The following is a 13,679-nucleotide window of genomic DNA, read 5'->3' as shown; positions in this document are numbered from 1 at the left end:
ATCCAAACACCTGGTGCTCCCGTAACCAGTGAGGGTCCTCCGTGCTCCAATAATGGATGTCCACTTGCGCATCTCGCGTGCTTCGTCCGTCCAGAGCACGTTTTCGCAGAAGTCGCCCCGTCCGCAGTGCATGCTGCGGACCCGCAAAAGTCTAGCCTCTTGGCAAAGTCGTCGTCGTGGAGCTGCTGGTGGAGGCTCACGTGGTACCGGTGGTACTTCGCTTTGTGAAGTGTGTCCCATGCTGTTGAACGAAGGACTCCTGTTGCAACCTTAATCTGCCGCAAAGATGCTTGTGGGTTCTCCGAAACGACGCCGAGTGCCGCGGAGTGACTTGGCCGATGACTCCGTACAGCGGCCGTCTCACTCAGCCGCTCGTACAGACGACGGATCGCCCGTGCGCTTGGGCAACGTTCACTATCATAGCGCTGATCCATGTTGGCGGCGCCGAGAGCCAACATGTTTGTCCGACACATGGAGGAAGGAAACACAGGAGCGGCCCTTCCAACTTTTTGCCATTGGGACGGGCGTGCCAGCTTCGCACTGCATTCTGGGATGCTCCTGTCTACCATGTGACCGCTCACGTGACCCCAAGAGCATGCGCAGGCCAGCTCCCAAAGCAGACGACGGGAGCCGTGGTTGTCTTGCAGTTCAGATATCTGCATTGTGACGAACGCCGCGCGTCCAGCTTTATTTGTATGTGTTCGGAGGTTTACTCTTGGCTTACCCTTCTACTACAAGACCGGTCAGGGTCTGCAGGACAACCACGCAAGACTAGAAACATCATTCGCGGCAGCGATTGTGTGACGACGTGGCCGCGTTTGGTGTGTTTGTTGCTGAAGTGGTAAAGCATGCCAGTAATCAAATTTGTACAACGATGGAGGAAATCAATTGAATCTGCAGCTGTAGCACAGCGCCAGCTTGCAAATGAACGATTCAAGATGACTCTCTCACAGACAGGGGTACGAAACAACCGGTCAAGTACGTGCTTACGAAGGAAACGTTATTCCCGTGACAGAGCTGCTTTCTGTTGAACGACAGCCGCAACCGCGGTAAGAACACGTTAACAAAACGTTGTTTCCGCAGTGGTGCTCACATAAGTAAGTGACTTTGGAAAAGCACGAAAAGCAGCGCGAGCAGCCAAACCGAAGGCCGAAAGAGCGCTTAACTTGCGATAGGACTGCGGGTGCTTTTTGGGTAGCAATTTTCCTCAGCAATTTGCGCAACTAATTCTGCTATAGGCTATTCCAGACATAGCCTTTCCAATTGCGGCAGAAAAACGTGACGTTCCCTTGCCATTTTTCAGAAATGATTAGCAAAATTACACCATTACACTAACGAAATCATTCACACTACAATCACACTACAAACGAAAATCATTACAGTAGGTGGCAAAATCCTTCACGCAAGTCCCATGCTTTTATCACCCCTATAGTTTCTTTTTAGTGACACCCTTTTGACACTTTCTCGCCGGACACCCTGTATGTGAATGTACCACTTCGTGTGATGGTAGATTCCCTACTACATTGGGGTGAATTTGGGGCGAAATCTGGTGCCGTTAATGGTGCCGGTGTGGGCCGGTGTGTCGTTTGTTACTTCCTGTGCAGGCAGTTGCATGCACCTGGTTGTCAAGCCTGCATTCATCGAGAATTCCTCGAGGGTTGTATAGTTCCTACTGAGTGATACTGCATATGCGAGTGCACTTCTACAGCAGGAGAACAGCAGTCTTGTTACACCACATAGCACGCTCATAGCCAACCAGTGATGGCCACTAACTACTTCTACAGTAGTACTAGTAGTTTAGTAGTAGTAGTAGTTCAGGGGAGTAGTTAAAACTACTTCCATGCACTGCAACTGCAATGTAGTTTAACTACATCTATAACTACTTTACGTTGTCCATCAACACCAATCCCTTGTAGTGTTCTTAGACACCTAAATATGAATCACAAGCAATGACAAACTTTGGCTCAAGCCATTGCTACGATCGTCAAACACAAAGCTTGCGGCGAAATTCTTTTTGTGCCTACGCGATAAACTAAATTGCAGAATTATTTCACAGCAAATGAGGCTTCACTAGACAAGCATTATTTATTTATTTATTTACATACCCCAAAGGCCATACCCTGGGGGACACCAGTTGATACGTGACAAAAGGACGAGGAATGGTTGTTCACGAAAGTGGAATGGAGGCGGTCAGTTAAGAATATATTAATCCAGGAGAGAACATGTGCATCAAGGCCTAGTTGTGAGAGTTTAACCATTAATCTAGCGTGCGGTACAGAATCAAAGGCTTTAGCAAAGTCCAGGAACACGGCATCTGTTTGAGTAGAACTGTCCATATTTGAGTGGAGGTCGTGGATAAAACCAGCTATATAGTTGTGCGAAATTTTTACGGAAGCCATGCTGGCAGGGGGAAAAGTAAGCATTTGACTCTAGGAAGTTGATTAACTGCGAATATATAATGTGTTCCATGATTTTGCAGGGGACGCGGGTAATGGAGATTGGTCTATAGTTCAACGGTGAATGAGTGACACCACTTTTATGCACTGGTATTATCATTCCCCGACGCCAGTCTTCTGGCAGAACTGAACTATTAAGTAGGAAGGGAGTTGCCTCAGGAGGGAAGCCGCCGATATTTCGAACAGAGACTGTTCTTTTTCTGGGCACCGTCCTCATCATTGGCAAGGTATATAAAGGGTTAGGTGTGACGTGTTCAAAGGTTCATGCGAATTGTCCCTTTAAATCATGCCAATGATGAGGACGGTGCCCAGAAGAACAGTCTCTGTTCGAAATATCGGCGGCTTCTGTCCTGAGGCAACTCCCTTCCTCCATCTCTACCGGTTCGCTGGATTTCTACCCATCTATGAACTATTAAGTGATTGTTGGAATATTGCAGCAAGAAATCTGCTCGAGTGAGCCTTTGTGTTTTTAAGAATTTTGCTGTTTATTCCATCTAAACCAGCAGAGGAGGAAACCTTGATGGAAGAGATAATCTTTTCAATGCCAGCAGGAGATATCGCTATCGGTGACATGCCATTGAAGATGGATGTGGGAGGCGCGGCAGGGGGAGTTGTGTCTTCGTTGGTGAACACGCTTGCAAATGCGTTATTGAAGATAAGAGAACATTGGTTATCTCTAACAAAATTACCATCAGGATCTTTCAGTTGGATGTTTACCGATGGAGATTTTGGGTTTATAACTTTGTAGAATGCTTTGGGGTTGTGCTTCAAGAGGTTAACGAGGCCCTCGCTATAGAACCTGCGTTTTGAAGAAGTCACCAATGAGATGTATTTCCGGGCGCACTCTTGATATTAGCAGTGATGATGCAGACTTACAGCGCTTAGCAAGCCTGTACAGACGTTTCTTTTTACGGGCGAGCAGTTTGATTTCATGATTGTACCATGGGGCATGACAATGTGTCTTGATGATAATGGAGGGTATATAGGCTTCAATAAGTGCATTAATCTTGGATTTGTATAAACACCAGTTTTCCTCAACTGTCCGTACTTCAAAATTAGCGAGAAAGTTAGCCAAGTAATTGGATAATTCAGAATTTATTTGGTCGTAGTTACCCTTATCGATCTTATGCGTTTGCACGAGGAACGACGGGGCACGCTGGGGACAGGTATTGTAAAATGTAGTACTTTGTGATCACTCAAGGCGCATGAAAATACAGAACCTACTATATCTGGGTCGTTAGTGAGGATTAGGTCTAGGATGTTTGATGAGGTGGGAGTTACGGGTGGGTTCAAGAAGCACCTGATGAAGGTCAAACACATGGCACAAATCAATGAAAGAACGTTCTTCACTGCCAGAGGCTGAGGTGGATCTCCCATTAATTGAGGGGTAGTTGAAATCACCAAGAAGAATAACCTTTGAATTTGGGAATTTGTGAAATATATGATGTAGTGATTTGTGTAATTCTGGGATGAATGCATTGCTTGAGGGAGGTCGATAGCATGCACCAACTACTAATCTACACGTGACGCAGTCAATCAATACCCACGTTACTTCGATAGGAAGTGTACAATGAACAGCATATGATTTAAAGCAGTTTTTAACGGCGAGTCAAACACCACCTTCTCGTCTATTTACGCGATCACAGAGACAGTGCAACAGGGTCACATTCACAGGATTGCAACAAACTACACAAATCCTTACGCTTTGGAATCAAACTGCGGACGTTACAAAAAAACAACAGATAAAGCATGTGCGGTAGTACAGTGGTGGGAAACAGAACAGATCAGCTATGGTGTACGTTCAACAACCTGTTTTAAACATTGTTTTAAAGCAACCTGTTTTAAAGCATTAAAAGTGAAGATTTAGTACACATGCACGACAAAATTGCTCTACACCTCCATTCTCATCAAACAGGTAGCTCAAGGTAAAAGTCGGAAGCACAATCGTGCCGTAAAGGTTACGGCAAAATCGGAAGTAGTTGGCGCCTTCAGTAACCTAACTACTGTAGTTAACTACTTAATAGTAGTTTAACTAGTAGTTGCCACTACATTTCTGCAAGTAGTTGATAACTACTTTTTAACTACAACTAGTAGTTACATGTAGTTAACTACTGGCCATCACTGTAGCCAACCATCATTCCGAATGAAACCATTCTGTGTATTGATTTGGGAGGAGGCGCCTATCTGGGCGCATGTTCCAGGTAGGCTCCTTCCCCCTGTTTGAACAAATCAGGATACAAAATGATATGATTCGGAATGGTTGCCTACACTGCACCGCATAGCACGCTCCGAGCCAACCATCATGCGGTGAAGTTCATTTTTAAGAATGTAGGAGCGCGCGAACAGTGTAGGGTGTTTGGGTAGTTCTAAACACGGAATGTCATCTTCGAAGCAATCAAGCGTAGTCTTTGTTTCGAGGCGTTTTGGTGGCGCTTTCGGGAATATCAAGGCCCTCTCAAATCAAACGCTATGAACACGTAATTCTGTAATATTCTGGAAGCCCCCCCCCTCCCCCATATCGAACTTCATTTCCACAAAACAGCCCCATATTTTGAATAACCCTAAATATTTCGAAACAATCACGGGGCCGCCATTTTTTATGACTGCAGCTGTTATGACGCGGTCTGTACCGCTTCAAGTGCTTCTCGTGTGCTCTACGGAGCATATACGGGAATGTGGACGGGCGATTATGCTTCCGGCCAGCGGCAAACTGGCGAAGAACACAATCGTCACGAACGTCACGTATCGTCAACCGAACTATGCTACGCCTACATAGGAAAGATATTGTAGGTAGGTAGATCATTGCTTATCGTTACGGCTCACCACTGCTGCATCACTTGCTGCTTGCATGCACTTGCGCATATCTCTCTCTCGAATGCCCGGCGTTGACGTTACAGGAACAGTAATCGCACTTCTTGGCATTACACACACATCACGCATCATCTCCGACACGCTCACCATGGTTTTGGCGCTCTATGGCCTTTGTTGCCTTTGTGCCATTAAACACATCAATCAATCAATCAATCTTGGCATTACAATCGGGTGAACGAGATGTGTTTGGCAACGCCATGGTTATCATATACATACAGTAGGTGTATTTGCTTCACTGTCGAGAGACAAAGCACAGGTACAAGAACAAGCAAGATACTTACATGAGGGCATACGTGGCTTATGTAGCACAAAAAGAAAGGAAAAATAAATCCACTGAACAGTACAGGGACACAGTGCAAGTGTAATTATCAGGGATATCTTCGCACCTACTTCGGCTGGTTTACTAGTTGCCGTGCGACCGTGAATAGACCATAATTTTGACTGCCCCGCATAATCCCTCGCAACAGGTAAACAAGTGTACTGCAAGATGGACAGAATACAGGTGGAGTTGAGGTGTTCGTGCAAAATTGTTCGTCATTCCTTCCATGGTTGCAACACCATCCCACATGAACAACCGAGGTGGGAATAGCGTGTACTTGAATAGCGAAAATCAAGCAGCTCCTGTCACACCCCTTAGGGCTATCAGTCGAATTGGCTGGAGCTCTGAGGTCTTTGACATCTGCGCTTTAGTCGGGCACGTGTTCGAGGTCTCATTATGGAGCGCAACGCATGATCCACCCATGATGTAACAAACCACATCTCAACCCCTTCCCTGACACTTCATGTAGTTCAAATGGCTTAAGGAACCTGGAGTACCATTTACTTTGTGCACGGAAGTCTTGTGTCTTGTGCCCGTCCCCTACTTCATGGGGCCAAGCTGCTTCCCAATGTCTTCATGTGCACATCTTGCATGGAGACCAGCGTTTATGAATATGTAAAGCAACGTTATGATCCATGATATCCATGATATGGTATCGTGATATTCATGCATTTCGGAGCACCGGACCACGCGCGATGACTCAGTCAAGCCAGCCCACAGAGTGATAGTAGAAAAAGCATTATCCCAGTCGGACGCGATAAGCCATGCCATTTATGCGATGCCGGGGGTGGGCTGGGTTCCCAACCTTCTGTCGTCGGACTGACAAAGATTGTGCTGAAGAATTCATCGTGCGCTATCCTGTGGGAGCTCCGTAGAGCACGACGTTCGGCTATATTTTCCGATGGAAATTGGATACGCTCTTCACATTGGTGGGGTAAAAAGTCACCTTTACTTGGCAAATTTACATACACTGGGAGGTGGCAAAAACCTAGTAAGAACAAATGCCGTTGACAGCATGACACAATTTCTGGGACACCACAATCTAATTTGTGGTGCAGCACTCAAGCCTGGCACACAGCCTGGCAACAATATGCTACCATGTAGGATATGGGATAGTTCTATGGTTGGGAAAAGGTCGAGCGCAAACAGTGTCTGAAGTTGCTGATTTCAGCTGCTTCCTTGTGCACAAGCTGACTTTTCTAAGCAGCTTCTCTGAGAAACTGCGCGGTTTTACATGTCGTTCACATTGTGTGCAAGCCATAGTGGAAGTTCGTGTGGACGAGTAGTCGTCTGACGAGGCAGGTGCGGCGTCGCTTTTCCGCGACTTTTCCAATCCAAATCGCCAATCCAATCCAATCCAAATCGCCAAGTCAGGTGACCGACCTCGTGACATTCTGATGCAAAACGCTCCGAGCACGCACGACACTCGCATTGTTCTGACCAACTGACTGGCTGGTTTCGTACCACCCAATCACGGAACGAGGAACGAAACACCACCACCCAACTGAGGAACGAAACATCATTGTTATTAGCGTACCTGCTCGTACTGCGAGAAGCACAGCATTCTCACAATGCTGCTCACGCTGCATCAGCCGGAGGAAGAAAAGATGATCAGAATGGTGCCCGTACGTACAGGCGACTCGCTTTCAGCATGACAGTGGCGATTGCTGGCGATTGCGAAGCCAAGAAGAGCCGAAGCGAAAGCTGAGCGTGACGTCAGCGGTTCAAACGGACGATCGCACGGCAAACCAAAAAAGATGCAGTAAATACAGGGTATTCGGTGGCAGTGAGCTTCCTCCGGAGCTGACCTTTAACGCAGACTCTGCACGCTGTGTAGGTCGGAGAGTTTCTTTCAAGGCTTGATCGGTTACATCCCATTTCGCCTAATATTACCGATTATCGGGTAGAGGCGGGAGGGGTGACGGCGAGACTGCCGACAAGTGGGCGTTACTTGCATGCAGTGACGTCTGCAAGCCGTTCGTGCGTGCAGTGCGCTCGTCCGACAACGTTCGTCCTAAACAAGGTCCCTTTACCGCGGTACCACTAATGAAACTAACTTATGAAAGAGACTGGACACGGAAATAGTTCGGAACCGATATTTGTGTCCTCCTGGAGCTGAACCGAAACCGAACCCGAACCGGACCAATGGCAGAGTCGGAGCAAGCGGCACACTCCGCAGTGGAGCGGCTTGATCTGGCCTAGAGCAAGTGATCCGAATCTGCGACTGGAACACTTGCGCCCAACTTGGAGTTTAGCCCTGGCCAATCTTCCTTGGTGGATGGCGGCCAGAGACGGCGGCGGAGACGATACAACGCCATGTTTTGTTTGTTTGTCACCTAACGTTCCCATGGTGATCTCTGGCTTATTGCTAACAAAATTACTAACGTACGACGCGAAATACTAGTCACGGCGAAGACTCGTCGGGAAGCGGCCATGTTGCCGAAGCAGAGACTGGAAATAGGTAGCACGAGCGACACACGTGACACGTCCTATTTTGTCTGCCTATTTTGGCGGAGCGGACTTGCTCTCGGCGGAGCAACAAAACTTGCTCTGCCATTGTGAATCTGCCATTGGAATTCAACATTGGTTTGATGTTCTGCATTTCCCACTAGTTGGCGCAGCAACTCCACCTATGTTTCGCATATGAACCGCAAATGAAATAGGGTTTACACCGTTCCTTCGCAGCACCTGTCCCAGCACCACCTGTCCCAGCACCACCTGTCCCAGCACCACCTGTCCCACCACCACCTGTCCCACCACCACCTGTCCCACCACCACCTGTCCCACCACCACCTGTCCCACCACCACCTGTCCCACCACCACCTGTCCCAGCACCACCTGTCCCACCAGCACCGGGCCCACCAGCAAGCACTTGCGCCACCCTTCCAACGGGCACGATACTGGACCCCGCGAAACCTGGACAGACAGGGACGATGATCCCTGTGAATGAGGAAAGGAAAATAAAGTGCAGCGACAACAAGAAGAAACCGAAGTACGAGGTGGTCAAGTGCACAAGTGCAGGATGGAAAGGGATTGCCGGTGGGGGCATGGCGGATCTCAGTGGATCCATATGCGTCGGTAAGTGTCTTTGCCATTGCAGCCCTCATGACCAACGGCGTTCGCAATTATATACCGGGTGTTTCAGTACCGGGCTAAATAATTCGCGAACGGGTGCACCAATCGACTTTTTACAAGTATCTGCACGATACCACCTGATGCGCACCGTGTGAGGCGCGGGAGGCGTTCATTATTTAAAGTTCAAATTAGTTAGTAAAAAAGCAGCGCGCTGTCGGCACTAAAATGGGTACTACCCCTTTTGGGACCTTCAGTGGAGAAAAATCGAAGCGGGTCATTTGTTGCGGTAATTAATTGGTTTCGGTTTACATATTTTTGTCGCGGCTGGTCGCAGTGACACCAATGAATCACACCAATGAATTACGTCCACTCATTCACACGGTGCGATAGGCGTGGTATTCTCTGGTAGACAATGATCGTATACCTGCACACCTGCAGCTGCCTAGTGAGCTGTGAATAGCGTTGGTGTTCGGCGCACGTGCAATACAAGATTGCGCGTTGCACAGGCGACGCGTAAAGGGACAGCGTACTGTCCTGACAGCTCCTACTCACCACATAGCACGCTCCTAGCCAACCATCATCCCGAATGACGTTCTCGCCCTAGATTTGTTGAAAACGGGAGGAGGAGCCTATTTTGTGCCGTGCATAATGGCACAAAATAGGCTCCTCCCATTTTCAACAAATCAGGGGCGAGAACGTTGTCATTCGGGATGATGGTTGGCTAGGAGCGTGCTATGTGGTAAGTTACGCTAGCTAAGAGTGTACGCTGGAATATTCCTTTTGACTGCAATTGCGTGTAGGAGGGCGTGAATAGTGGTGGGCAAGGCAACACCCCGCGCGTTCCACAAGAGCAGTAGCAGCAACAGCGCATTTCTGCAGGAACGTGATTTTGGTTGCCTTTGTTGAAGGGTGTGTAATCCTGTGGCATCCTGTTCATTTCACAGACGTGTGCAAAAAGTTGCCGGATACGACACAGGCCAACGACGAACTCGAGGGGAAGCAGCTGGAAATTACATGCACGAATGGCAAGCAGCCTGCCTACACGAAAGTCATATGTACCACTGGAGGCACCTGGAAAGGGATTGGCAAAACGGGGGCACAGGAGACTCTCTCCTCTCCAATATGCAGTGGTAAGTGGAAGGAGCCGCATATGCATGTATGTAAACGTAGTTGCCCCAGATAATCGCTGGGAAGGCTCATGGCATAAGGGCGGGGGGGGGGGGGGGGTCTACATCCGATCATCCTTCCTCGCATCATCGCATCGCTAAGCTTGGATCGTACTTTCACCACAGCTTCACCAGATCCACCACATATGGCGCTCTGAAGTCCAACCATTGTATAGAGTGATATCGAAAACAAGGGAGCGGGAGGGAAAATCATTCGAGCTCATGGTTGGCTAGGAGCGTTCTATGTGGTGGAGTTTTGGTGTCTTCTGAAACGTTTCAGGTAACCCACCTTGTTGCCCGTGACGTTCCATTTGCTAATTGAAGACTGTGCGTGTGTATTTTGTCCGTGTGGGGTACTATGTGGTACTGTTGGGGACACGGTTAGCTAAAATCGCCTGTGGGTACTTACAGCAGTGCAATATTGTGTGTATACATGACATTCGCGGGTAACATAAACGCGCCGAAGCGCGTCACGAAGACTTCCGGTCCTTCAGCGACTAAGGATGCTCAGAACCAGCCACCATGGAGAATGATAGCTTTCACTTTCCTGGTTGCCATAAAAAGGCGTATACGGCCCTCTCTCAGAAGCGATAGCAGTATCGGTCGGCATAGCGGTTGGCGCAGACGCGGTTGGTGTTATAACACCATGGCATGGCAACGAAGGTGCAAAAGGCGTGTATAGTGTGCAGTGTTGTGAAGGTGCCGTGTCTCCTACAGTATTATGTATTATATGGTACTATGGTATGCCATCCTATTTTGATCGGTGCCGCATGTGTAGGCTCGGATGCACTCATAGCGAATACACGGCTCGCAGCGCCTCCCTGTGTCGTCGGAGCGCATGTGGTATAGATCCATAACATAACGGAGGAGGTCCCCAGAGGCTCGGATTTTGGATCTGTACCACCGGTATTCCCTACGCTCCCGCCGAGAAAAATACGAGGTGGATGGGCAGGAGATCCTTAGCCATTCTCGGCTATTAGAACGGCTATTCTACGTAAGCGGTGCCGCTCGCGGGAACGAAGCGAAGTGATAAGCGCGTTAAGCGAAGACATGGCTCCAAGTCATATGACGGTGTTTAGATAGCGCCACAACGTACGTCACAGTGGATTCTAAAGCCTACATTATGTCCTCAGCTCATACACTGGAATTAATAATTATGCCCATTCCTTTTGCCTGTGTGTAGGACGGGGAAAAAACGTCCGTGAATAATTTGGGGTTGGTCAATAAACCATCATCTGCCATGATTCGTTGAAAACGGGAGGGGTACGCCTTTTTTACACTCACGCCGTTCATAATTGTCACAAAAAAGGTGCACGCCTCCCGTTCGGGGCAGATAGCGATCCGGCAGGACGCTGCCCTATTTGTGGTCTAAGCACTTGATCCTTACGCAGCTCTTCTCAATTATGTCCTCTACTTCCTAGGTGACGCAGGACAAGATCCTGGAGGTACGTAAAAACCACTCCCAATGCTACACTGTGCGCATAGCATGCTGTGCACCAACCAGTGTAATAGTGTAATAATAGCGCCGTAACGCGTGCCGGTACAGTAGAATTTGAAAAAAAAAAAAAAAAAAACGCATCAGAAGCGATAACCCTGTCATTCGTGGCTCGCAGCGTGCTATGCGGTGTGTGTTCCTTCGGCGGCAATAGGTATGCCGGCTTATTACCACAGGTTACATTAATTATCGAACAAGACTGGTGGTATTCGAACACATACCCTAGCCACACGGCAAACTGCATTAAACAGAATGCCCCTCCCCCCTCCCCTCTCTCCCTTGATTCGTTGCACGGAGAGAAAAGGCGTGCACCGCATGGTTAGTTAATGGGCCCTTTTTTAAGGAACGCTGTGCCGCGCGGTGACGGCAGAGCGGCCAGCGATTGGAGCGCGCCAGACGACAACGGAGGAGTATGGTGGAGTTGGTGGAGTGTGGACACTTTATTGCGCAGTGTGACCTTGCCTTAGAGGTATTGCCCAATGGTCATCACAGCGGCCGTCGAGTGTCGAGCACACGCTCCTGGACAACAATCGTCCCGAATCGTGCTCGTCGTGCGCGCGTGACACGTAATTCGAAGTAGCAGATCCTCGCAGCTGTGACCAACCTCTCCGCGTACACTCTTGACCACAGCACGGTGAACGCAGGAAGCGCTGGGCCATGCCAACGGCCCAACAGTGGCCCGCGTACGCCTCCCGTACGCCTCACAGGGCAGAACGACCATTCATCCTCGATGATGGTTGGCGTGCGCAGCGTGGTAAGTGCGTGTTAGTGCATATCCACGAGACGCAACCTGGACGCAGGGAAACCTTCGCGGAACAGTAAGAAACCAACCGGTATAACAACACATACTAATGAAAAGTATAATCGGTAGAGCTGTACCACCTTTGGTAAGAAATTCTGCCCTACCCTCTCCAACGGGACACACGGAAAGTGACACGCGGAGGAGGCGTGTGTGGATTGGCTCTAAATGGTAGAAGTACGCATCGTTCGTGCACCTTGGGTAGGAAATTTCGTTCTCCCTGCCCTTGCGTCCGTCCTTTGTCAGTCTCTCTGGCTAGCCACACGACGCGAATGATCTTCTGCCTTTTTTGTGCGTTAGGCAGAGGCTGCCCGGAACCAGCACCAATTGAGAACGGCCAGGTGGAGACAAATACCACCATCGCACGATACACCTGCAGTTCGGACTACGACCTGGTTGGCGTCGCCGAAAGGCGATGCCTAGAGGACGGGACCTGGAGCGACGACGATCCTCGCTGTGTGGCGAAGAAGAAAGGCAAGACAATTACTGTTATCAAGGGGGCGACCCCGTGGAAGCGATACCTTTGGGGATAGAGGGAAACGGGAGTGAAATCCTCATCATAGAACGGTTTTCCAGTAGAGTAGAACAATATGGAACATATCTCACTCACGCACACTAGGGCACATAGCAGGGTATAATAAGCGGGTCTCTCTCTTTTGCAGATAGCGGCACTCCGGGACGATCTCTGCACGGCGGCTGGGTTGCACTCGTCGCGGTCGTCCTGGTCATTCACCGCGGCGTACCATACGCTCACTGAAATAATATCTCTATACTATACTATATCGTATCTTATAGTCTATCTTATACGGTATCCCAACCGGTCGTGTAACATCACGACTGCAAACGTTCCCAATGAGAACCCATCCACCCGGCAATGGAAGCACGACGCTTCCGTGTGGGGTTCGCGGTGGTTTCCATCGTGTTCCCCCAAATCGATTGCTAGTGAAATAGGTTGAAAAGAACGCATCACACGCATCTGATCACTACAGCCAGTATCACGTACAGGGGTTCTCACCACCGACACTGTGCCGCTTTCCTATGCTTTCCTATGCTTTATTTGCCGTTCAGCCTTTCCCTTGGACAGGTATTCCATCCTTGTGCTCAATGAGAAGATGGGGGACGGATCTGCAAGAGAAGACACTGCCTGAAGGCAAAATGATAGAAAATAAACTTGTCTTTAACCTTTACTTGTGGCGTAAATGACATCCGTTTCTCTCCCCACTATTTTCCTCCTCTTTGCTCTGCTTCCCGTCTTCTTTTAACTGTGAAAGTAACTGCAAAATGCAACTAGTTACTAGTTACTAACTGTGTCTTCGTTCCTTTTATCCGTAATCCGTATGTGCCTTGGGCTCTTGACCAAGCAGAGAATTCCAGCTTTCCAAACAAATGACCCTCAATGGTCGGAGTTACTCATATGAGTAATAGTGTCACTGCCCTAGCACGGGATCCTGCATTCTGTGGATATGGGCTCACTTGCGTTCCGACCAGTGCAATGGCT

At 48.9% G+C, this 13,679-nt stretch overlaps 1 protein-coding gene across 2 annotated transcripts in view; it reads left to right on the top strand.

The window, feature by feature from the left end:
* LOC135388360 (uncharacterized) overlaps positions 1-13,368 on the top strand; it is a 60,949-nt gene extending 47,581 nt beyond the window's left edge. For both annotated transcript variants that reach the window (XM_064617872.1, XM_064617873.1), the window contains 5 exons: positions 8,332-8,724; positions 9,666-9,851; positions 11,309-11,332; positions 12,482-12,655; positions 12,844-13,368. In XM_064617872.1, coding sequence (XP_064473942.1) covers positions 8,332-8,724; positions 9,666-9,851; positions 11,309-11,332; positions 12,482-12,655; positions 12,844-12,938 — 872 coding nt within the window. In that variant the 3' untranslated portion in view covers positions 12,939-13,368. The remainder of the gene's footprint in view (positions 1-8,331; positions 8,725-9,665; positions 9,852-11,308; positions 11,333-12,481; positions 12,656-12,843) is intronic.
* The last annotated feature ends 311 nt before the right edge of the window (positions 13,369-13,679 follow it).

This window comes from Ornithodoros turicata, chromosome 3 (genome assembly GCF_037126465.1).
Source record: "Ornithodoros turicata isolate Travis chromosome 3, ASM3712646v1, whole genome shotgun sequence".
NCBI lineage: Eukaryota > Metazoa > Arthropoda > Arachnida > Ixodida > Argasidae > Ornithodoros > Ornithodoros turicata.
This window is presented reverse-complemented; position numbering and strand designations above follow the sequence as displayed.